This window comes from Ranitomeya imitator, chromosome 1 (assembly GCF_032444005.1).
Source record: "Ranitomeya imitator isolate aRanImi1 chromosome 1, aRanImi1.pri, whole genome shotgun sequence".
In the NCBI taxonomy this organism is placed as follows: Eukaryota; Metazoa; Chordata; class Amphibia; order Anura; family Dendrobatidae; genus Ranitomeya; species Ranitomeya imitator.
The window spans coordinates 373,043,590-373,067,927 of NC_091282.1; the positions used below are offsets into that span (position 1 = coordinate 373,043,590).

At 47.4% G+C, this 24,338-nt stretch overlaps 1 protein-coding gene across 1 annotated transcript in view; it reads left to right on the forward strand.

Moving 5' to 3' along the window:
• PRMT5 (protein arginine methyltransferase 5) overlaps nt 1-24,338 on the forward strand; it is a 33,247-nt gene that overhangs the window by 3,317 nt on the left and 5,592 nt on the right. The window contains exons 2-13 of the mRNA XM_069761779.1: nt 2,434-2,552; nt 3,606-3,691; nt 5,342-5,476; nt 5,873-5,991; nt 6,066-6,115; nt 6,198-6,361; nt 6,443-6,604; nt 6,758-6,835; nt 13,965-14,023; nt 14,207-14,329; nt 14,404-14,579; nt 14,991-15,100. Of these exons, the coding sequence (XP_069617880.1) occupies nt 2,434-2,552; nt 3,606-3,691; nt 5,342-5,476; nt 5,873-5,991; nt 6,066-6,115; nt 6,198-6,361; nt 6,443-6,604; nt 6,758-6,835; nt 13,965-14,023; nt 14,207-14,329; nt 14,404-14,579; nt 14,991-15,100 (1,381 nt within the window). The remainder of the gene's footprint in view (nt 1-2,433; nt 2,553-3,605; nt 3,692-5,341; nt 5,477-5,872; nt 5,992-6,065; nt 6,116-6,197; nt 6,362-6,442; nt 6,605-6,757; nt 6,836-13,964; nt 14,024-14,206; nt 14,330-14,403; nt 14,580-14,990; nt 15,101-24,338) is intronic.

Here is a 24,338-nt window from a genome sequence, read left to right on the forward strand (position 1 = left end):
ACTAATGTATGGCCTGTAACACGTCCTGGCCATGGGCAGCACTAATGTATGGCCTGTAACACGTCCTGGTCATGGGCAGCACTAATGTATGGCCTGTATCATGTCCTGGTCATGGGCAGCACTAATGTATGGCCTCTATCATGTCCTGGCCATGGGCAGCACTAATGTATGGCCTCTATCATGTCCTGGCCATGGGCAGCACTAATGTATGGCCTGTAACACGTCCTGGTCATGGGCAGCACTAATGTATGGCCTGTATCATGTCCTGGTCATGGGCAGCACTAATGTATGGCCTCTATCATGTCCTGGCCATGGGAAGCACTAATGTATGGCCTCTATCATGTCCTGGTCATGGGCAGCACTAATGTATGGCCTGTATCATGTCCTGGTCATGGGCAGCACTAATGTATGGCCTGTATCATGTCCTGGCCATGGGCAGCACTAATGTATGGCCTCTATCATGTCCTGGTCATGGGCAGCACTAATGTATGGCCTCTATCATGTCCTGGTCATGGGCAGCACTAATGTATGGCCTGTAACATGTCCTGGCCATGGGCAGCACTAATGTATGGCCTGTAACATGTCCTGGTCATGGGCAGCACTAATGTATGGCCTGTAACATGTCCTGGTCATGGGCAGCACTAATGTATGGCCTGTAACACGTCCTGGCCATGGGCAGCACTAATGTATGGCCTGTAACACGTCCTTGCCATGGGCAGCACTGGCCTGTAATATGTCCTGGCCATGGGCAGCACTAATGTATGGCCTGTAATATATCCTGGCCATGGGCAGCACTAATGTATGGCCTGTAACATGTCCTGGTCATGGGCAGCACTAATGTATGGCCTGTAACACGTCCTGGCCATGGGCAGCACTAATGTATGGCCTGTAACATGTCATGGGCAGCACTAATGTATGGCCTGTAACACGCCCTGACCATGGGCAGCACTAATGTATGGCCTGTAACATGTCCTGGTCATGGGCAGCACTAATGTATGGCCTGTAACACGTCCTTGCCATGGGCAGCACTGGCCTGTAATATGTCCTGGCCATGGGCAGCACTAATGTATGGCCTGTAATATATCCTGGCCATGGGCAGCACTAATGTATGGCCTGTAACATGTCCTGGTCATGGGCAGCACTAATGTATGGCCTGTAACACGTCCTTGCCATGGGCAGCACTGGCCTGTAATATGTCCTGGCCATGGGCAGCACTAATGTATGGCCTGTAATATATCCTGGCCATGGGCAGCACTAATGTATGGCCTGTAACATGTCCTGGCCATGGGCAGCACTAATGTATGGCCTGTAACATGTCATGGGCAGCACTAATGTATGGCCTGTAACACGCCCTGACCATGGGCAGCACTAATGTATGGCCTGTAACATGTCCTGGTCATGGGCAGCACTAATGTATGGCCTGTAACATGTCCTGGTCATGGGCAGCACTAATGTATGGCCTGTAACATGTCCTGGCCATGGGCAGCACTAATGTATGGCCTGTAACATGTCCTGGCCATGGGCAGCACTAATGTATGGCCTGTAACACGTCCTGGCCATGGGCAGGCGCATTCCGTGTGTAGTGTCGGCACATGGGCATCACTAGTGCAGGCGCATGCCGTATGTAGTGTCGGCACATGGGCATCACTAGTGCAAGTGCTTGTATTATGTAGTGTCTGCACATGGGCATCACTAGTGCAGGCACATGCTGTATGTAGTGCAGGCGCATGCCGTGTGTAGTGACGGCACATGGTCATCACTAGTGCAGGCGCATGCCGTATGTAGTGTCGGCACATGGGCATCACTAGTGCAGGCACATGCCATATGTAATGTCGGCACATGGGCATCACTAGTGCAGGCACATGCCGTATGTAGTGCAGGCGCATGCCCTATGTAGTGTTGGCACATGGGCATCACTAGTGCAGGTACATGCCATATGTAATGTCGGCACATGGGCATCACTAGTGCAGGCACATGCCGTATGTAGTGCAGGTACATGCCCTATGTAGTGTCGGCACATGGGCATCCCTAGTGCGGGCACATGCCGTATGTATTGTCAGCACATGGGCATCACTAGTGCAGGTACATGCCATATGTAGTGTCGGCACATGGGCATCACTAGTGCAGGCACATGCCGTATGTAGTGCAGGTACATGCCCTATGTAGTGTCGGCACATGGGCATCACTAGTGCAGGCACATGCCGTATGTATTGTCAGCACATGGGCATCACTAGTGCAGGCACATGCCGTATGTAGCGTAACTCAAGCCGTGTTTCTTCTCTTCTTAGTGCCATAATGATCAGAATTTTGTCAAGTCAGAAGCTTTTAGAGGGGTTTAATTTCTAGAATGAAGGGACCTGACATTGTGCCCATTTCGGTCTCATCAGTTCTCCGCCATATTAATCTGGGGTTTTCTTATTGGTTGTTTTGTAGCTTTGACTTCCTGTGTATGCCAATATTCCACCCTCGCTTTAAGAGAGAGTTCAATCAGGAGCCTGCAAAGTTGCGATCTGGACCACAGACTCGTTCAGACCTACTTCTGTCTGGGAGAGGTATGATATGGATTGATTTTTATTTGTTTTCCTTCAGCTCCTTGAAGAGAAAAGATCTACTATTCTTCACAGTATTAAGTAAAGCTGTAATGACGGGGTTAGGTCAGTCCTATGACTAGATCTCCAGAAGTCCCGGGTAAGGGTGGCTATGGATATTACGGTATATATCCTCTCCGTTTCTGTAATAGGTTATGTCTTGAATCCTTGCGGTGCAGTCACTGCCAGAGAAGAGTCTCTTCTTCATGAGCTCCAGCAACCATCAGTCTGATGGGTAGGTGAGGAGCAGCAGCTCTTCAGTAAGCTTAAGGACACATTTCCAGGTGGCATCCATTAAAGAGGTCGTTTGGGATGAAATAAAAAGTCTGCAGACACTTTGTAGCTGCACATTAATGCATTATGACGGTGTTCACTGCACACATTCTCACTAGTCCCCTGTATTCCCCATGGGGTGGGCGTTTTATATGTGGACATTTGTGTTAATTGCATACTTTCAGTCACATGCCAACTAATCTGAAGTTCAGGAGTCTACTATTCGATTCGCATGTGGTAACATACCAGCTAGTGATATGAACCCCCACCCTCTCTGGGGAATTGTGAGTGCATGTGAATCACACACTGACTGCGGACTTTTCATTTCAGCCTGGACAACTCCCTTAACCAACTCCTAAATGTACTTCTATATCAAAGAAACACTCGGCCTCATTTTTCAAAACTGTATAAGACAAAAAACTGCCTTTTTTCCATAGCAACCAATCAGAGCTTTGCTTTCATTTTCTATACTGCTTTGTTAAGATGATAGGTGTGCTGTGATTGGTTTCTTTTGGGCAGTTTTGATTTAAAAAAAAAAGTTGCCCTGTTGTTTGGAAACCTGAGCTTCAGATAATGTTAAGACATTAATAGGCAGATATATTTTTGCACCTATAAATGGTGATAGAATGTGGACATTAGCGTTAATGTGCGCTGTCCTGCATTTGCTTCAGCTCTATTACGCTTTGTCATGAAATTGTGAGTTTTTCAGCTTGTGTGGATACTAACCGAACCTTTCTGTCACAGACTGGAATACCCTTATTGTGGGAAAGCTTTCGGAATGGATAAAGGCAGACTCTGACATCCCAGCAATCCGCCAAACGTCCGAAGCGGTAAGAGCGAGCAGTGCTTCTGAAGGTAGCCCCTCCGTACACCGCGCCCCATGGTTTTATTTCATCTCGAATTCCCAATCTTGGAAATCTACTTGTTCATTCCTGCACAGGATCCGATGGAAGTTTATAAATGTAGCTTTAACCAGGTAATCTCATCATGTCATTGCCTAGGTTACCAGAAAACGTCTGCAATCTAGTCTCCTAGGCAAGGAGCGTACATTCTCCAAGCTGCCCCTGCTTGTGGCGCTGCACCGGGATGCAGTAACACAGAGGCTGCAGAGCCGGGATAAACTCTATTATTTAACAGTGGGAAAGCTCCTCACAGGGAGATAGTCTATTGTTAACGGTTCCACTTATGGTGATTCTGAAGGCCCCGTTGATCACAGAATGTTGGCGGTGTTCGGTGTATTGTCTGCTAGGCCTAGGGACATTCAGGGCACTACCACCGATTGCCAGCTTGTTCACAATGCACAGTGTACACAGGAGCTGCCAATCGGGGATGTGGGCAAGGTTATACAGAGCGCAGCAATCTGACCACTGCTACATCTACAGCAGAGAAAACGGAGTCTATCAAAACTGCACCAAGCAGCCCAGTAAGTGATACATCACTGGAATCCACTCTCTGCCCTTGTATTTTGCTTCTCCCCGATTTCATAACAAATGCCTACTCACAGATTCCATTTAGGCTGCAGTCAGACGACTGTATGTTTTTTCATGCTAGAGAATTGGGCTGATTATGTTAATGACACTCGGCTCAAGCTGTCAGTTTGATCCGCGTATAATCTTAGTGTGATCCAATTATCTTGCATGAAAGAATAGAAGCACAGCTGTGGGAAAGATGGAGAACTTAAATTTCTCCATTGCCTGTCTCGGCATACATCGGACTGCACTAGGATGACATCCGAGCAGGTACGGACTGGGGCTGAAATTCAGCCCTGGCATTTGAAATCACACAGGCCCATGCTGTCCCCACCTTCGAGCACCAGATGGGATATATTACTAATATTACCTTGGATGGAGGAGAGCAAGATTTACTACAAAACCAATATTTCTAATGATTCCCATGGCATGCTGGGGTAAGTGACGGAGTCAGTGACGTTGTGCTCCATCATAACTATTAACAGTATGGGTGTCCTGAGAACACAGATTCTGCTGACAACATAGCAGACAAGGCAGCCCTCGACCAGACAGGCCCTTCTGGCATTTGCCATATGGAGAGTCCGGCCCTGCATCCGAGTGCAGTCTGCTGTTTTACACGCTCCTGTAGACTTGTATGTGTATACGGTGTTCAGTTATCAGATGTGCTCGATAAAACATTGGATGGCACTCGTCAGTTATACGCTCGTGTGAGCGAGCCCATAAAGTGTACGTGTAGTTACTTCTCTGATATTTTGTCTGTTGTCCTGTTACTGCCCAGCTGAGGACTGCGCCCCTCTGTGATCGGCTCTCCATAGAGATGTGGGCAGAGTGGTGTGCATATACTTTCTGAGCATTACATGACCAACCCCGGCACGGTGAAGATCAGCCTAGTGCTTGTTGTTTTGTTGATTGGTGCAAGTATCCGCACCCAGACCCCTCCGATGAAGTTGTCTTATGATATGTCACAAGTTTCATTATTCAGTGATCCTCATAGAACAATTAATGTTCCAGGCTCTGTTACAGGAGTTAAATTTCTCAGCTTATCTCGGACTTCCTGCCTTTCTGATTCCAATTACACAAGAGGAAAACAGCAACTTGGCTCGCCTCCTTATAAATCATATTCACACTGGCCACCATTCCACAATGGTAAGGATACCCTTTCATTGACTTGTCACTAGTGATGAGCGAGTGTACTGGGTGCTCAGGTTTTCCAGAGCACGCTCGGGTGACCTCCGAGTATTTGTTAGTGCTCAGAGATTTAGCTTTCGTCACCGCAACTGAATGATTTGCGGCTACTAGACAGCTTGATTACAATGTGAGGATTCCCTAGCAACCAGGCAACCCCCACATGTACTCAGCCTGGCTAATAGCTGTAAATCATTCAGTTGCTGCCATGAAAACTAAATCTCTGAGCAGTTACAAATATTCGGAGGTCACCCGAGCGTGCTCTGGAAAACCCGAGCAACGAGTACACTCGCTCATCACTACCTGTCACGGGTGTGCGAGAACTCCAGCTGACCTGACTTTTCATTCTGCTCTTAGTTCTGGATGAGAGTACCACTGATGGCTTCCAATGATCTGCGAGAAGACCTCATAGAAAATGAGCCAGCCCAGGATAGTGATAGTGACAGTAACGTGGAGGAAGAAAGGACATGGATCTGGTGAGAAGACGAGAACGGGATGGGTTGGGCTTCCTAGATGAATGGTGCTGATCGTTTTCATCATTACCCCTTAGGTGGCATAATTTCAGGACCCTCTGTGATTACAACAAGAAAATTGCTTTGGGTGAGAAGATTAATCTGCAGATCTAGTCCTGATCTCACTAATCTTAGATTTGTAACCTTATTGTCATATTACTTCTTGCCAGCTATTGAAGTGGGCGCTGATCTGCCAAGTACTAATGTGATAGACCGGTGGCTTGGGGAACCCATCAAGGCGGCTGTACTTCCAACCAGTATATTCCTCACCAACAAAAAAGGCTTTCCTGTCTTATCCAAAGTCCACCAGCGGCTTATCTTTCGGCTGTTTAAGGTAACACACTTGTATATTTTGGGGACTTGAAATATACTATTACATTGCAATATTGCCTTACTTGTTTCATTTCTTCTCTAGCTGGAGGTTCAGTTCATCATATCTGGGATCCATCGTCACTCCGAGAAAGACTTCTGTTCATACTTACAATATCTAGAGTATTTAAGTCAGAATCGTCCGCCTCCAAATTCTTATGAAATGTTCGCAAAAGGATATGAAGATTATTTACAGTCCCCACTCCAGGTAAGTAGGCTTTACTTATGAGACTGGTTTAGTAATTAGGCTAGACCTCTAATTGCTCTTTGCACGAAGATTTTTCAGCAAGATACATGGCTGGATAGACTACATCATGTGTTGTATTTAACATGTGGATGTCTGTCTGATTTTTCTCTACAGCCTCTGATGGATAACTTAGAATCACAAACCTATGAAGTGTTTGAGAAGGATCCAGTAAAATATTCACAGTACCAGCAGGTAAAGATGGGTGTCTAGCAGTTCATTGTAGGTGGCCGCATTGGCATAATGTGGTCGAGGACTCATGGAAACAAACATGGGGTAATAAAATGTGTGTGTATATATTTTACACACACACACACACACACACACACATACACACACACACACACACACACACACACACACACACACACACACACACACACACACACACACACACACACACACACACACACACACACACACACACACTCATACTCCAAATAGGGGTCTTAGATGTTTGAGTAACAAATGTAGTGATTCGCCACATCTTTTACGCCAGAAAAAACTCCTTGAAAAGTCACAACATTTTTGCCTGACATGGAGTTTTCACACCAGCTTGATGCAGCTCTGCCAAAATGGGCAGAGATAGGGAGAAGCTGCGATAGGATCTGGCTATGCCTGCCCTTCAAATTCAGTTAGTGTGTGTTAGTTATTTTTCTCTGATCGCCCATGACGGCACCACGGAGAGAGAGGATCCGCCCACCAAGGACAGGAAACCTACGGATAAAAAGGCGGTACCACTCTCCTGCATCAGTTGGTTTCCTGTCCTTGATGGGAGACCTACGGACTTACCAGTTCGTCGTTGGAATTCCGGGGCCAACCAGTCCGATTCAGGCAGCTGGGGTCCCTCTGCCTCGGCTAGGGTGGTGACCGAAGCGCCACCGCTGGGGCCAGTGGGCCGAAAGGGTGTGCGGGGGAGGTGACAAGGAGTTCGCGGTCACCTCCCCAGGTAAGATGCAGCAGCGGCAACATCCAGGGGGGTCCCTCTGTGGTTGCGGGAGGTGCAGCGCGAACCCTCCCTAAATCAAGCGTCAGTCTGCACACTGCACCGCCATCGGGCGTGCAGGAATCGCGCTTCAGGGGCTGCATAGGACCGGGGGTGCCGGTCAGCAGCGCCATATCTGCTTCCGGGCGCCGCTTTTGCGCATGCCCGGTATCCAGCTGGTCTCGCGAGGACACAGGCTCTGAGGTCGTGCGCCAGTATGCGCAGGCGCCGGCGGGGCTTCCGGCTGCGCGCTGGGTGCGCTCTGCGCAGGCTCCGGAGGGGCTTCTGGCCGGGCGCTTGATGCGCTTGCGTGGGCGCCGGTGAAGTTCCGGCCGGGCGCTTGGTGCGCTCTGCGCAAGCGCCGGCGGGGCTTCTGGCCGGGCGCTTGGTGCGCTATGCGCAGGCGCCGGTAGGACTTCCGGCGGGCGGTTCGGTCTGCGCAGGCGCCGGCGGGATTACCGCTAGAGCGCCTTTGAGCAGTGTGTGGCTCGGATTATTGCGCAGGCGCCGGCGTTCGGCGCTCCTCCTACGACGGTCGCTACTGCGCAAGTGCAGGGAAGCGGCGGGAGGATTCAAATAGAAGAACCCTCATCCTCCCAGTGGCTCTGCAGTAGTAGGCAGGAGCCTCAAGGGGAATAGGAGCGCCAACTCAGCCGAGTTTCAAGGCACGCAGACCAGCAGCAGTATGAGCGACCCGGCATCACCTCTGCCCGAATCACCTCCACCTGCAGTATCGCCGCAGCAGCAGCAAAAAAGGCGACAGCAGAAGGGGCACCAGGACACCAGCAAAGAACGCCAAAGGTCTCAACACAGTAAGGAGTCCAGTACGGCGTCGGGGGGAAAAAGCCAGAGGCAGAGAACCCCCAATCGGTATTTATGGGTCCTGGAGGTGGTAAGTGGATCTTCGTGAATGTCAGAGACAGTAAGAGTGTTATTTGTCTCTTTTAGGGGAGGAAAAGCGTAGCTAAAACTAAACACAAAAGTTGCGCCATCTGTAGAGAGGATCTTCCACCTACATGGGATAAGAGACTATGCAATACTTGCATTCAGCAAACTGTATCTGAAAACCTTCCAGGGTTTGCATCAGATCTTAAGAGCCTAATTAAAGAGCAAGTAGAGGACACTTTTAAGTCACTAAAAAGTGGGGAAAAAAGGAGAAAGACCAGGCATAGGTCTCCATCTCCAGTCTCGAAATCCGAAAGTGATAGTGAGAGTTCAGTGTCCTCCGACTCATCTTCGTCATCTACTTCTTCCTCGGGGGGACACAACTGTTTCCCTCTAGAGGATACTGATGGCCTCATAAAGGCAGTGAGAAGTACTATGGGGTTGGTAGACTCCCATCCTAAAAAAACAGTACAAGACATCATGTTTGGGGGCCTAGAACAGAAAAAGAGGAGAGCTTTTCCGCTTAACGAAGCAATTTCAGCCTTAATTAAGAAGGAATGGAAGAAGCCCATGAGGAAGACCCTCTTAACTCCAAAAAGGAAATACCCCTTCGAGGAAGAATCGTGCTCCTTTTGGGAAAAGGCCCCCAAATTAGATGTAGCAATTGCTAAAGCCTCAAAGAAATTCGCCCTCCCGTTTGAGGACATGGGGGTTCTAAAAGACCCCATGGACAAGAAGGCAGATGCCTTTCTCAAAGGCTCCTGGGAGGCAGCGGGAGGAGGCCTGAAGCCGGCAGTTGCAGCAGCATGCACTTCTCGCTCTCTGATGATCTGGCTGAACCAACTAGAGGGTCAATTAAAGGGGAAAACTTCCCGGGACTCAATTCTGAACACATTACCCGTAATGAGGGGGGCTGCGGCTTTCCTAGCAGATGCCTCAGCCGACTCCATCAGGCTATCCGCCAGAGCAGCAGTGTTTGCTAATGCGGCCAGGCGCGCCCTCTGGCTTAAGAATTGGCCGGGCGACCTACAAACAAAAACAAAACTCTGTACCATCCCCTGTGAAGGAGAGTTCCTGTTCGGGTCGACTCTAGATGACATCTTGGAAAAAGCCGGGGACAAGAAAAAATCCTTCCCCTCTCTGGGTCTCCCCTCTTATCGGAAGCCCTTTCGGAACAAGAGGTTTTTCCGTAAGAACCCAGGGAGAGGCCAGGGGAAGTGGGAAGATAAGAAAAATAAGAATAAAGGATTTATCTTCAACAAAAACCTCAATGACAGCAAAAAACCTCCACAATGAAGGTTCACCCCAGGTGAGATTATCTCTTTCTCCCAGCCTGGAAAAAGATTACCTCCAGTCAATGGATCCTAAACATCATAGAATCAGGACTGAGGTTAACATTCAAGAAGTACCCTCGTCCCTCTTTCAAGATGACATCTACCAGATCCTCGGCAGAAGAACAGCTAACACTAGAAAACGAGATTGTGGGGTTAGTAAAAAAAGGAGTACTCCTAGAAGTTCCCCCCCAAGAAAGAGGACAAGGGTACTATTCCCCTCTATTCCTGAAAAAGAAACCAGACCAGGACCATTATCAATCTGAAGAATCTAAACAATTACTTAGAGGTTCAAGCATTCAAATTGGAAACGATAAAGTCATCGATCAAAATGCTTTTTCCTCAGTGCTTCATGGTGGTCCTGGACCTGAAGGACGCATATTATCATGTCCCAATACACAAGGAGCACCAAAGATTCCTCAGAATGGCAATCCACATCAAGGGAGTCCTAAGCCACTTCCAGTTCACAGCCCTTCCATTTGGCCTAGCAATAGCCCCGAGGGTCTTTACAAAGCTGGTCGCGGAGGTAATGGCTCACCTCAGGGAAAAAAACACCCTGATCGTACCATATCTGGACGATTTCCTGGTGATAGGCTCCTCCCCGCAACATTGCAAGAATCAACTAGATTTAGTGATTCATTCTCTAAAAGACCTGGGCTGGCTAATAAACCTAGAGAAATCCAGACTAGTGCCTTCTCAGGTTCAGGAGTACCTAGGTCTCACTCTAGACTCCAGAAAAATGGAATGCCGGCTCCCAGAGAGCAAATTACAAAAGATAAAAAGCTTAGCATCAAGAGTACAATCTCTCCCCTCTATAACTCTCCGACAGGGCATGTCACTGTTAGGCTCTATGACCTCTTGCATCCCGGCAGTCCAGTGGGCCCAACTACATTCGAGGGATCTCCAATGGCAGCTTCTGTCAGAGCAAATCTTCCTAGGAGAGCATTTAGACGGGCGGTTAACATTGTCTCCTCGCACCAATCTCTCTCTGACTTGGTGGACATTGCAGGAAAATCTTTCCCAGGGAGTCCCATGGGTAATCCCGATATCAAAAGTCCTAACCACGGACGCAAGCCCCTCAGGGTGGGGGGCTCATCTGGGCGACCTAGTAGCTCAGGGCATTTGGTCTCCATCCCTTGCAAACAATTCCTCCAACATGAAGGAACTCCTGGCAGTAAAATTTGCCCTTCAGGAATTCTTGGGAGTCCTTCAATCTCACCATGTAAGGGTGATGTCGGACAATCAGGTGGTAGTATCTTACATAAACCATCAGGGGGGAACCCGTTCCAAAAGTCTAATGGAAGTGGCCAACTCGATCCTTCAAATAGCCGAAAACAACCTTTTATCCCTGACAAGCCTACACATAAAAGGGATAGACAATTACAAGGCAGACTTCCTCAGTCGATCCAGCCTAAAACAGGGGGAATGGGAACTAAATCCAGAAATATTTACCCAGTTCACGCAAAAATGGGGTGTTCCCAAAATAGATCTCTTCGCGAGCCATTTAAACAAAAAAGTAGCCTCCTTTTGCTCCCTATCTCCCCTGGGGAACCCAGTAGCTGTGGATGCTTTCCTGATTTCTTGGGGTCACCATCTGGTCTATGCCTTTCCTCCTCTCATTCTGATTCCAGCAGTGCTGAGGAAGATTCGGGAGGACGGGGCGCTGGTCATCTTAATTGCCCCGTTTTGGCCGAAGAGACCTTGGTTCTCATGGATGAGGAAGATGTCAATATCCGACCCTTGGGTATTACCAGACCTCCAGGGTCTGTTGTCACAGGGCCCAATCTATCATCCGCAGGTCAAGAACTTACACTTGACAGCCTGGCTCTTGAGAGGAAAATATTAGAAAGCAGAGGATTCTCTTCAGGGTTAATCTCAACTCTGTTGAAAAGTAGGAAGCCGGTTACAACAAAACAGTACGGCAAAATATGGAAAAAGTTCCTGTCCTTTTCAGGTACTAAAATAGGGAAAGAAATTCCCATTAATGCCATATTAGAGTTCCTACAAAATGGATTGGAAATGGGTTTAGCCACCAGTACCCTAAAAGTTCATGTGGCAGCATTAGGTGCCCTATTCAATTTTGACTTAGCTTCAAATAGGTGGGTCTCTAGATTCATTAGGGCGGCAGGAAGATCTAGGCCTCTGCCAGTAAAAGTGGTTCCTCAATGGGACTTAAATTTGGTCCTTAATGCCCTGACTAGTTCCCCATTTGAACCATTACATGAATCTACAATAAAAACGCTATCTCTCAAAACAGCTCTTTTAGTCGCCCTCACTTCTGCCCGTAGGGTCAGCGACTTACAGGCCCTTTCAGCCAATCCCCCTCACACACAATTTCTAGAGGATAGGGTTGTTCTAAAAACAGACCCAGCATATCTCCCGAAAGTGGCTTCAAAATTTCACAGGTCTCAAGAGATATCTCTCCCCTCCTTCTGTCCTAATCCTAAAAATAAGGAGGAACAAAAACTACATACACTAGATGTAAGGAGATGTCTCTTACATTACCTAGAAGTCACTAGAGAGAGTAGGGAGGATTCCTCTCTGTTTGTGTGTTTCCAGGGTCCCCGGAAGGGGAAAAAAGCATCTAAAGCCACCATAGCAAGATGGATCACAGACGCCATCAGTCTCTCATACTCAGCAAGTGGGATGTCCGTTCCCGGGGAGGTTAAGGCTCACTCAACAAGGGCAGTAGCGACTTCCTGGGCGGAGAAGGCCGGAGCTTCCATAGACCAGATATGTAGAGCTGCTACCTGGTCCTCACCATCCACATTCTATAGGCACTATAGATTGGACTTAATCTCCTCTTCAGACCTTACTTTTGGTAAAAGGGTTCTGGAGGCGGTGGTCCCTCCCTGAATGTACTATCTATGTAATTCTCTCCGTGGTGCCGTCATGGGCGATCAGAGAAAAATATAGTTCTTACCGATAACGGTATTTCTCTGAGCCCATGACGGCACCCGTACATTCCCTCCCTTCACTTATGGGAGCACACATTGAAATAGTGCCATAGTCTATTATAAGTTTAAAGTCACGCGGTATCTTGTTATGCTAAACAGTTAAAATTTTACAAATGTCTTAGTAGTCTCCCATCGTTATCTATGTAAACAACTGATGCAGGAGAGTGGTACCGCCTTTTTATCCGTAGGTTTCCTGTCCTTGGTGGGCGGATCCCCTCTCTCCGTGGTGCCGTCATGGGCTCAGAGAAATACCGCTATCGGTAAGAACTATATTTTTTACACCAGAAATACTACTCCAGGCCTCGACTGGAGTAGCATTCCTGGTGGGGCGCCCGCCACAGATGATGTGCCAAATTCATTAGCCAGCATGCGCCTCTTAAGGGGAACCTGTCACTGGATTTTACCTCCACATAAGGTACAGTCACCACCCCTAAGGGCTCTTTTACAGCTTTTTAGAATTCTGGTGGAAAAAAAAAAAAAGTCCCCAATCCCTTCTGCAGATCTTAACCCCCGAATCTGTTTTCGGTTTTGTGTTTTCGTTTTTCGCTCCCCTTCTTTCCAGAGCCATAACCTTTTGATTTTTTTTCCTTCAATATGGCCAAGTGAGGGCTTATTTTTTGCGGAACGACTGTACTTTTGAACGACACCATGTTTCGTAATCTGAGGTTGGGTGAGAGCTTATTTTTTTCCGCGCCGAGCTGACGTTTTTAATTATACCATTTTGGTGCAGATACATTCCTTTGATCGCCCTTTGATAGTTAAAAGGCATGGGCGTATCGCGATTCTGCCCGCGCCTATTGTGGGCACATGTCAGTTGTTCAAAACAGCTGACATGTGTCGGTTTTGTTGCGGGCTCACCACTATTCCGTCCGATGACAAAAAGGGGTTAAAAAAGACGTATAATACTCTTAACTGCACAGTCCAGTGGGTGTCTCTGGTCTTGATCCAGCGCCACCTCTTTTCATTCTCCATCCTCCTTTCCTGCTTCGTGCTTTCCTCACACGAGACTCTGCGCCTACGATGCCAGAGCAGAGTACAGACTGAATAGGTGGAATCTAGCAGTTGAGAAGAAGTTGTCTGGGTAGTGGACAACCCCTTTATCCTAGCGAATTTAATTACATTACATATACAGATGTGAAACTAAAGGCTGTTTCTCTTCATTACAGGCGGTGTATAAATGTTTACTGGACAGAGTCCCAGAGGAAGAAAAGGAAACTAACACACAGTAGGTGTCATGTGATTCCTGGTTCCATCACCATAGTATAAAACCTTCTTTGTTTTTTAGTTGGTGCTTGTATAACATGTGCCCTTTTTATTTTACTAGTAATATCCTGTGATCAGTAGTTATTTCTAGTTCCCTTTTATGTCCAATATTTCAGCCAGTTTATACTTTTGTGTGACCCTCTAGGGTTTTGATGGTTCTTGGAGCTGGTCGGGGGCCTCTGGTGAATGCATCGATCAGAGCTGCCAAACAAGCCGAGCGTTTAATAAAAGTATATGCGGTGGAGAAAAATCCTAATGCTGTTATTACGTGAGTGACAAACGCTGAAGTCTTAAGAATATTTTTAAATCTTGAGTCTGGAAACAAACTTTTTCTTCTGTCAGGTTGGAAGGATGGCGCTATGAAGAATGGGGTAGTCAGGTGACCGTGGTCTCCAGTGATATGAGAGAATGGAATCCTCCTGAGAAAGCGGATATTATTGTTAGCGAGCTCTTAGGATCTTTTGGAGACAATGAGCTGTCCCCTGAATGTCTGGATGGAGCCCAACACTTTCTTAAAGGTTTTTTTTCCTTACCTCTTCGTTTATTTGCTCACAGTGAGACGCATTTATTGACGTTTGCATTTAGCCGTAAATTTACGTAGAGAAAGCAATTACTTTTAATCTGCCATTTGCTTATTGCTCAGTCAACACACGTGTCTTGTCCTGGTTCAGTGTAAAATTCCAGTTGTCGCATAATTTTTTTTAATAAAGAAAATGGTGCGACCAAACCAAAACACCAGAGTAATGACAAATAAAAGTAAGCCCAAGCCCTACAGTGCAGAGAAGGGGATGTATATGTATGCTATACAATAGCCATTTTCTATATTATCTTGATTGAGATGTTTTCTAATAGTCTATTGTGTGCCACCACCTGTTATCTCCTAATACTATTTTTTCCCCTTTCTTCACACATTCTCTTTATTTTTGCAGAGGGTGGTATTAGTATTCCAGGGGAATATACCTCTTATTTGGCACCAATATCTTCCTCCAAACTTTACAATGAGGTGAGAGCATGCAGAGAAAAGGACAGAGACCCAGAGGTGAGTTGGGAATGTTACCGTAAGTATAACATGTCAATGCAAAAAGAAAAAAAAATGCAGCAGAAAGAGCTCAAAACATCTTATCAAGGTATCAATAAAAATGTCAGCTTGCCAATCAAAAAGTAAGCCTGCACATGGCTCCATTGACAGAAAAATGAAACCGTTACAGATTTGATATCGGCACTGCAATTTTTTTTATTTTTCTTGCTTTAAGAGTTTTCTGACAGTGTATGTGTATGTATACGTGTGTGTGTGTGTATATATGTATATGTGTGTGTGTGTGTGTGTATATATATATATATATATATATATATATATATATATATATATATATATATATATCTATCTATCTATCTATCTATCTATCTATCTATCTATATATATATATATATATATATATATATATATATATATCACAAAATTAGAATAAAATCAAAATCAGTTCTTCACTACAAAAAGTGAAACTCCTATATATTAGTCATTACAAACAGAGTGATCTATTTCAACTGTTTATTTCTGTTAATGTTGATGATTATGGCTTACAGCCAATGAAAACCCATGTCATAATCTCAGTAAATTAGAATCCTTTATAACACCATCTTGAAAAATGATTTTAAAATCTGAAATGTTGGCCTACAGAAATGTATGTTCAGTAAATGCACTCAATACTTGGTCGGGGCTCCTTTTACATCAGTTACTGCATCAATGCGGCGTGGCATGGAGGCGATCAGCCTGTGGCACTGCTGAGGTGTTATGGAGGCCCAGGTTGCTTTGATTGCAGCCTTCAGCTCATCTGCATTGTTGGGTCTGGTGTCTCTCATCTTCCTCTTGACATTACCCTATAGATAATGGGGTTAAGGTCAGGTGAGTTTGCTGGCCAATCAAGCACAGTGATAGTGTTGTTTTTAAACCAGGTATTGGTACTTTTGGCAGAGTGGACAGGTACCAAGTCCTGCTGGAGAATAAAATTTCCATCTCCAAAAAGCTTGTCGGTAGAGGGAATCATGAAGTGCTCTAAAATATCTTGGTAGATGGCTGCACTGACTTTGGTCTTGATTAAACACAGTGGACCTACACCAGCAGATGACACGGCTCCCCAAACCATCACTGATTGTGGAAACTTCACACTAGGCCTCAAGCAACTTGCATTGTGTGCCTCTCCACTCTTCGTCCAGACTCTGGGATCTTGATTTCCAAATGAAATGCATAATTTACTTTCATCTGAAAACAACACCTTGAACCACTGAGCAACAGTCCAGTTCTTTTTCTCCTTGGCCCAGGTAAGATGCTTCTGGCATTTTCTATTGGTCATGAGTAGCTGGACACAGTGATGGAGATGGGAATGTAATTCTCCAGCAGGAGTTGGCACCTGTCCACACTGCCAAATGTTCCAATACCTGGTTTAAAAACAACAGTATCGCTGTGCTTGATTGGCCAGCAAACTCACCTGACCTTATCCCCATAGAATAGAGCGTCTATGGGGTATTGTCAGGAGGAAGATATGAGACACCAGACCCAACAATGCAGGCGAGCTGAAGGCTGCTATCAAAGCAACCTGAGCTTCCATAACACCTCAGCAGTGCCACAGGCTGATCCCCTCCATGCCACTCCGCACTGATGCAGTAATTGATGCAAAAGAAGTCGCAACCATGTATTGAGTGCATTTACTGAACATACATTTCAGTAGGCCCAACATTTCAGATTTTAAAATCATTTTTCAAGCTGGTGTTATAAAGTATTCTAATTTAATGAGATAATGACCTTTGGGTTTTCATTGGCTATAAGCCATAATCATCAACATTAACAGAAATAAACACTTGAAATAGATCACTCTGTTTGTAATGACTATATAATACCGTATATACTCGAGTATAAGCCGACCCGAGTATAAGCCGACCCCCCCCCCCTAATTTTGCCACAAAAAACTGGGAAAACTTATTGACTCGAGTATAAGCCTAGGGTGGAAAATTCAGCAACTACCGGTGAATTTCAAAAATAAAAATAGATGCTCCATACCGTTCATTATGGCCCCATAGCTGTGCCATATAGTGCTCTGCACCGTTCATTATTGCCCCATAGATGTACCATAGAAAGCTGTGCCATATAGTGCTCTGCACCGTTCATTATTGCCCCATAGCTGTGCCATATAGTGCTCTGCACCGTTCATTATTGCCCCATAGCTGTGCCATATAGTGCTCTGCACCGTTCATTATTGCCCCATAGCTGCCATATAGTACTCTGCGCCGTTCATTATTGCCCCATAGCTGCCATATAGTACTCTGCGCCGTTCATTATTGCCCCATAGCTGTGCCATAGAAAGCTGTGCCATTGCTGCTGCTGCTGCAATAAAAAAAAAAAAGCCATACTCGCCTCTCGCTGCCGCAGCTCCTCTGCGTCCAGTCCCGGCGTCTCTCCGCACTGACTGATCAGGCAGAGGGCGGCGCGCACACTATATGCGTCATCGCGCCCTCTGACCTGCACAGTCAGTGCAAGAGGACGCGAAGACAGAGCGGTGCCCGGTGTGTGGAACGCGGACAGGTGAATATAAAATACTTACCTGGTCCCAGCGTCCGGCTCCTTCTCCCGCACAGCTGGTCTTCGGTGCCGCAGCCTCTTTCTCTATCAGCGGTCACCGGCTGATTAGAGAAATTAATATGCGGCTCCACCCCTATGGGAGGTGGAGCCGCATATTCATTTCTCTAATGAGCGGTCCCATGTGACCGCTGACAGGAAGAGCTGCAGCACCGAAGACCGTGTGACAGGCAGGTGGAGCGTCAGGAGCGCCGGGGCTAGGTGAGTATGCCTCAGCACCCTCTCACCCGCCGACCCTGCCGCCCACCGTGACTCGAGTATAAGCCGAGAGGGGCACTTTCAGCCCCAAATTTTGGGCTGAAAATCTCGGCTTATACTCGAGTATATACGGTACAAGGTTCACTTTATGTATTGAAGAAATGAAATACACTTTTTGATGATATTCTAATTTTGTGTATGTATAAATATAAATTTTGTTGTTTTTTTTTAACTTCCATCTCACCCCCCCAATGCGTCTGGTCTTTTTGTTCTTTCTCATTCTCGGGTCCTCTACCAGAGGCTTGGGAGTGTGAGGGTTCTGCACAGGATCTTGGTTGTTCCCAGCATTGCACTTTTCTGGACAGAAGTGCAGATGTTGTTTCTGGGATCTGTTGTAGCCATTTTCCCAACTTACGGGTCGCTGCTCCAAGTGCTCCTACCACCACCTTCTTTCTGATGTTGCTGTCACTTGGCACTGCCTCATCTATCATCATATATATGATTAATAATAATAATAATAATAATCGTATTTTGTCATGTCATTACTACTGCACAATAGACGCCGAAAAACAAACTCATGTGTGGTAAATTGACTAATTTCATTTAAAGTAACTTGTCTTGCAGAAAACAATCTCTAGTATGATATGGAAAGTTATGGAATCTTGACAAGGGAGGAAAAAAGCTCAAATGTAAAATTGCCATGTCTGGAAGGGGTTACAGAGGGGCTCATATTGTAGCACCAGTTGTAAAGTGATAAAACTGTAATTGTTTTCTATACATTTCTCCATCGTCTCGTCTCATTGGGGGACACAGGACTGTGGGTGTATGCTACTGCCGCCAGGAGGCTGACACTAAGTAGGTATAAAAAAAAAAGTTAGCTCCTCCTCCATAGTATACACCTTGCCACTGGCCCTGACAGCTCCAGTTTATGCTTAGTGTCCGTAGGAGGCACATCTCTGGGTTTTCCCAGATGCTTTTTTCTCTGAAGATAAGACAGGGGCGACGGACCCTTTTGAAGGGGTCCGATCTCCCCAAACCAACAACGGGCGAGCACGTGGAGTGTCGCCTCCACGTATCCTCTCCCGCGACGTGGGATTTTTTTGCCGGACTAAGAACCTGACCACCCTGAGGTAACGGAACCCTAGGTTGTACAGGCATTCATTCCTTGTCCGTGCAGGCTCCACTTCATCACCAATGCACGACTACGGTGTTTAAAGGAGGCAGACGGTCCCTCTCCTCGCCTTCTGAAGGGTGTAAGGAGTTAGGGTGCCTGCACCGTCTTTTAATATTTATATATGTATATATATTTATATGTGGATTTTTTGGTCTAACCTCATGCGCTGTCAGAGGGCTGCACAGGGGGCTCCTGCTTCATCGCGCGTTCTGCTGGTACTGCACAGGTGGCGACTATTATCCGGCGCTGTGCTGGGTTCCAGCGTTATTCCCCACAAGCAAACTTCAGCAGGGGCATGGGCGGAAGTCCCGCCCCTTTTTTTTTTCGGAGGTTTCCTGTTCTCTAGGCAGCCTGAGGCATTATGGATCTTGTAGTCTGAGCATGGGCGGAAGTTCCGCCCCTTTTTCGGCGGCTTCCGGTTTTCTGTACGGCCTGTGGCATTATGGGTCTTGTAGTCCGGGGGAAGTCCCGCCTCCATCGGCGGCGGTTTACTTCCGGTTTCGAGCACCCAGCTTTCCCGGGAGAGCAGGGGAAGGAGTAAAATCTAGTTCCCTGCTTCGGCCTAAACCGGGTCCATGCGCGGTAACTCCTCCCACTTTTTTAGGCATCCGCCCTGTAATTTAGTTTATATGTGTGGTTTGCACAGGAGACATGGTTCAGTGTTTGAGAGCATACGGGGACACAGGACTGGGGTGAGTGCTACTTCCCTCAGCCTGACAACAGTATTTGTTCTAGACCTAGTAGCTCATAAGGAGATACGGAGCATAGCGGCTTTAGAGTCATCATGTCTAGAAACCCTAAGACTCACTCAGTTCTGTATTCCTCATGCATTACCTGTCGGTCTGCTTTTCCGCATGCGCAAAGTAACCATCTCTGTGAGGCTTTTGATTCCGAGCGCGTGCAGGAGCCCCCGTCTGCTACCCTGTCTGCTACCCCGCCGGCTATCCTGCCGGGTGTGCCTGTACCTGGGTCGGCAGTGTCTCCCCCTGAGTGGGTCATATCATTAACACAGTCTATGGCGTCTCTAACAAAGGCGGTTGAGTCCCTTCAAGCCCCTGTCAGGGACATTCATCCGCCTGTTTTGGAAAGATCCTCCGATTTTCAGGATCCTCCGGCCTGCAGGGGCCGTACTCCCTCTAGGCAGACACAGGGGAAACGATCCCACACAGCGTCTCCCGGTCCGTCAGGTGCATCAGCATCTTTGAATCCTGTCTCTCGATCTCCCTCTCCTGCGGAATTGAGTGAGCACGGTTCGGACTATGACTCAGAGGGGTCTTTTTATTTAGAAGCTCCTGGTTATCAGGAATCTGTTGACAGTCTCATTGAGGCCGTTAACCAGACTTTGGGAGTAGAGGATGTGGCCACCTTACCTTCTGGTCATAAGGTGTCCTTTAAGAAATTCAAGCAACCTCATAAGGTGTTTTCTACTCATCCTGAGTTTGAGGATTTGGTCCAACGTCACATGGAGCGACCAGATAAACGTTTCTTAGGCCAGAAGGCCCTAGGTGCAAGGTATCCTTTCGCTCCAGAGCTTTGTAAAAAGTGGGCAGAATCCCCTTCAGTGGATCCTCCCGTGTCCCGTTTGGCCTCTAGTACGTTGCTGTCTCTTCCTAATGGGTCGTCTATTAAGGATCCGTCTGATCGGCTCCTAGAGAGTCTAGCTCGGTCTCTGTTTGAGGCTTCAGGGTCAGCCCTCGCACCGTGTTTTGCGGCCACATGGGTTGCCAAAGCTATGATAGCTTGGTCAGAGTCCGTAACTAAGGCTCTTCAGGATAAGGGGTTTCCTGTAGAGGTGATAGAGATGTCAAATCAGATATCTTTAGCAGGAAATTATCTGATTAATGCATCCTTGGATGCGGCAAATTGTTCAGCATTGGCTGCGGCAAATGCTATTGCTAGCAGAAGGGCCCTATGGCTAAGAAATTGGCGGGCGGACTCTACTTCAAAAAAGTCCCTTACATCCCTCCCTTATCAAGGTGTCCTTCTTTTTGGCGAAAAATTGGATCAGCTTATATCTGATACCACGAGAGGTAAAAGTAATTTCCTTCCTCAACAAAAGGTTAAGCAACCTTTTCGTCGCCAATTTCAAGCAAGATTTAAATCCTTTCGTAACTCCCGGTGGTCTGCGGCACCAAGCGCAGGTCCCACAAGTCGGCCTGTCCAAGACAGGGAGCACCAGGTCTCCTATAGGGCCAATCCATTGGCAAGAATGCGGTATCAACCGTCAAGATCTAGGGGATCTAGATATCCTCGATCTTCGGCTAAATGACTGGAGGCAGCCTCTCGTCGCTTCCAACAGAGTAGGCGGTTGCCTACTACTGTTCCATCAGTCCTGGCTGTCAGTTGTTCACGACAGATGGGTAAGAGACCTGGTGGTTTCAGGGTACAAAATAGAGTTTTCCTATCTCCCTCCAGGCCGTTTTTTTCCGTCCAGTCTTCCCAGTTCAAAAACCCGTCTAAGAGCTTTATTCAGAGCAGTCGAGTCTCTTCAGTCCAACGGGGTCATTGTCCCTGTTCCAAAGGAAGAAAGGTTCAAAGGGTTTTATTCAAATCTGTTTACGGTTCCCAAAAAGAATGGGACCGTGAGACCCATTCTGGACCTAAAGTGTCTAAACAAATTCATCAGCACTCGTCGCTTCCGTATGGAATCTCTCCGCTCGGTCATTGCGGCTATGGAAAGGGGAGAATTCCTGGCTTCCATAGATATTCAAGACGCCTATCTGCACGTTCCTATATTTCTTCCACATCAAAAATTTCTACGGTTTTCCATAGGCGAGCGACACTTCCAATTCACTGCATTACCTTTCGGGCTCGCCACTGCTCCCAGGGTGTTCACGAAGGTGATGGCAACAGTGGTGTCAATCCTGCACTCTCGAGGCATAGTCATTCTGCTTTACTTAGACTATCTTAGTCAAAGGATCAACTTTTCAGGCATGCAGGGACAACGTCAACATCTCTTTGGACACCCTAGCTCGCCTAGGGTGGCTGGTCAATTTAAAGAAGTCATCTCTAGTACCATCTCGGAAGATCTCTTTCTTAGGGATGATCTTCGATACCTCTCGGGGGCTAACTATTTTACCCCAGGACAAGGTGCTTTGTCTCCGGCAGGAGGTAAAAATTCTTCGGCAGCCGAGTTTCCATTCAATCCGGTTCTGCATGAAGGTCTTGGGCAGGATGGTAGCAGCTATAGAAGCGGTTCCATTCGCCCAATTCCATCTTCGTCCACTCCAACAGGCACTTCTGTCAGCCTGGGACAGGAGTCCTTTGTCTCTCAACCTCAGGTGTCGTCTGTCTCCTGGGGTCAGGCAATCCCTGATATGGTGGATGAGGAGTTCCTCCCTACTTCAAGGGAAAACCTTTCCTCCAGTTCATTGGCTGGTAGTCACTACGGACGCCAGTCTTCTCGGTTGGGGAGCAGTGTTTCTCCAGCACACGGCTCAGGGTCGTTGGTCCCCAAGGGAATCAACCCTTCCAATCAATATGTTGGAGATAAGGGCAATTTGGCTGGCCTTGCAGCACTTTCACCATCTTCTGGCGGGTCGCCCGGTGCGGATCCAATCGGACAATGCCACGGCCGTGGCCTACGTAAATCATCAGGGGGGCACTCACAGCAGATCAGCCATGTGCGAGGTAGGGCAAGTCCTCCGCTGGGCCGAGAACAATCACTCTGATCTCGGCAGTTTACATCCCGGGCAAGGAGAACTGGGCAGCAGACTTTCTGAGCCGACAGGGTCTTGCGCCCCGATGTTTTTCGGCAGATATGTCTACGCTGGGGAATCCCGGACGTGGATCTAATGGCCACCGGGTCGAATGCCAAAGTACCCAGGTTCGTTGCACTGTTTCGAGATCCAGGCGCAATTGCCGTAGATGCACTAGTCCTATCTTGGAACCAATTTCGTCTTCCATATCTGTTTCCCCCTCTGGCGCTGCTTCCAAAGGTCGTCAGGAAGATCAAGTTAGAGGGAGTTCCAGCAATTCTAGTCGCCCCAGATTGGCCTCGGAGGTCATGGTACGCAGACCTAGTTCAGCTGATCGTCGGGGTTCCTTGGCAGCTACCAATGCAGCCAGATCTTCTGTCGCAGGGGCCGATATTCCACCAGAACTTAGAGGCCCTGCGTTTGACGGCTTGGCCGTTGAATCTTGGATTCTGACCCAGGCCGGTTTTTCTCAGAAAGTAGCCTCAACTATGGTTAATGCTCGAAAGACAGCTTCAGCACACATTTACCACCACACCTGGAAAGTCTTTCTCTCATGGTGCAGGAAGAAGGGTCTTCCTCCTCTTCGGTTTTCCATTCCTAATGTCCTAGCTTTTCTCCAATCTGGTCTAGACTCGGGTCTCGCTCCAAGTACCCTTAGGAGAAAAATATCAGCCTTATCGGTTCTTTTCCAGCACAGGATCGCTACCAATCTGCAAGTAAAAACTTTTTTGCAGGCAGTCTCTCATATAGTCCCTCCTTACAAAGCTCCGATAGAAGCTTGGGACCTTAATTTTGTCTTGAGTGCTCTTCAGGAACCTCCATTTGAACCCCTCCAAGATGTTCCTTTAATGTACCTTTCTTGGAAGGTTTTGTTTCTGGTAGCTATAACTTCCATTAGGCGGGTATCGGAATTAGCGGCCTTGTCCTGTCAGGCGCCGTTTCTACAATTTCATCAGGATAAGGTGGTGCTGAGACCAGCTCCTTCTTTCCTGCCAAAAGTAGTCTCCTCATTCCACATTAATGAGGACATTGTCTTGCCTTCTTTTTGTCCTGCGCCTACACACCGGGTGGAAAAAGCTCTCCATACTCTAGATTTGGTGAGAGCTCTGAGAAGATACGCTTCTCGGACCGCTTCTTTTCGAAAGACTGATGTTCTGTTCGTTCTTCCTGTGGGTCATAAAAAGGGACTCGCAGCCTCTAGATCGACCTTAGCCAGATGGATAAGAACCACTATTCAGGAGGCCTACCGTATCAAGGGTGCAACCATCCCGGCTGGGATCAGGGCACACTCTACTCGGGTGGTAGGGGCCTCCTGGGCGCTTCGGCACCAAGCTTCAGCAGAGCAGGTTTGCAAAGCGGCCACTTGGTCCAGCCTGCACACTTTCTCTAAACATTATAATATCCACACTCAGGCCTCTGCTGATGCAAGTTTGGGAAGGAAAATTCTTCAGGCTGCGGTATCACACCTATAGGCGGTAAGTGCCTAGGGGTTTTCTTCCAGTGAGTCTTCTTCCCACCCTGGGACTGCTTTGGGACATCCCACAGTCCTGTGTCCCCCAATGAGACGATGGAGAAA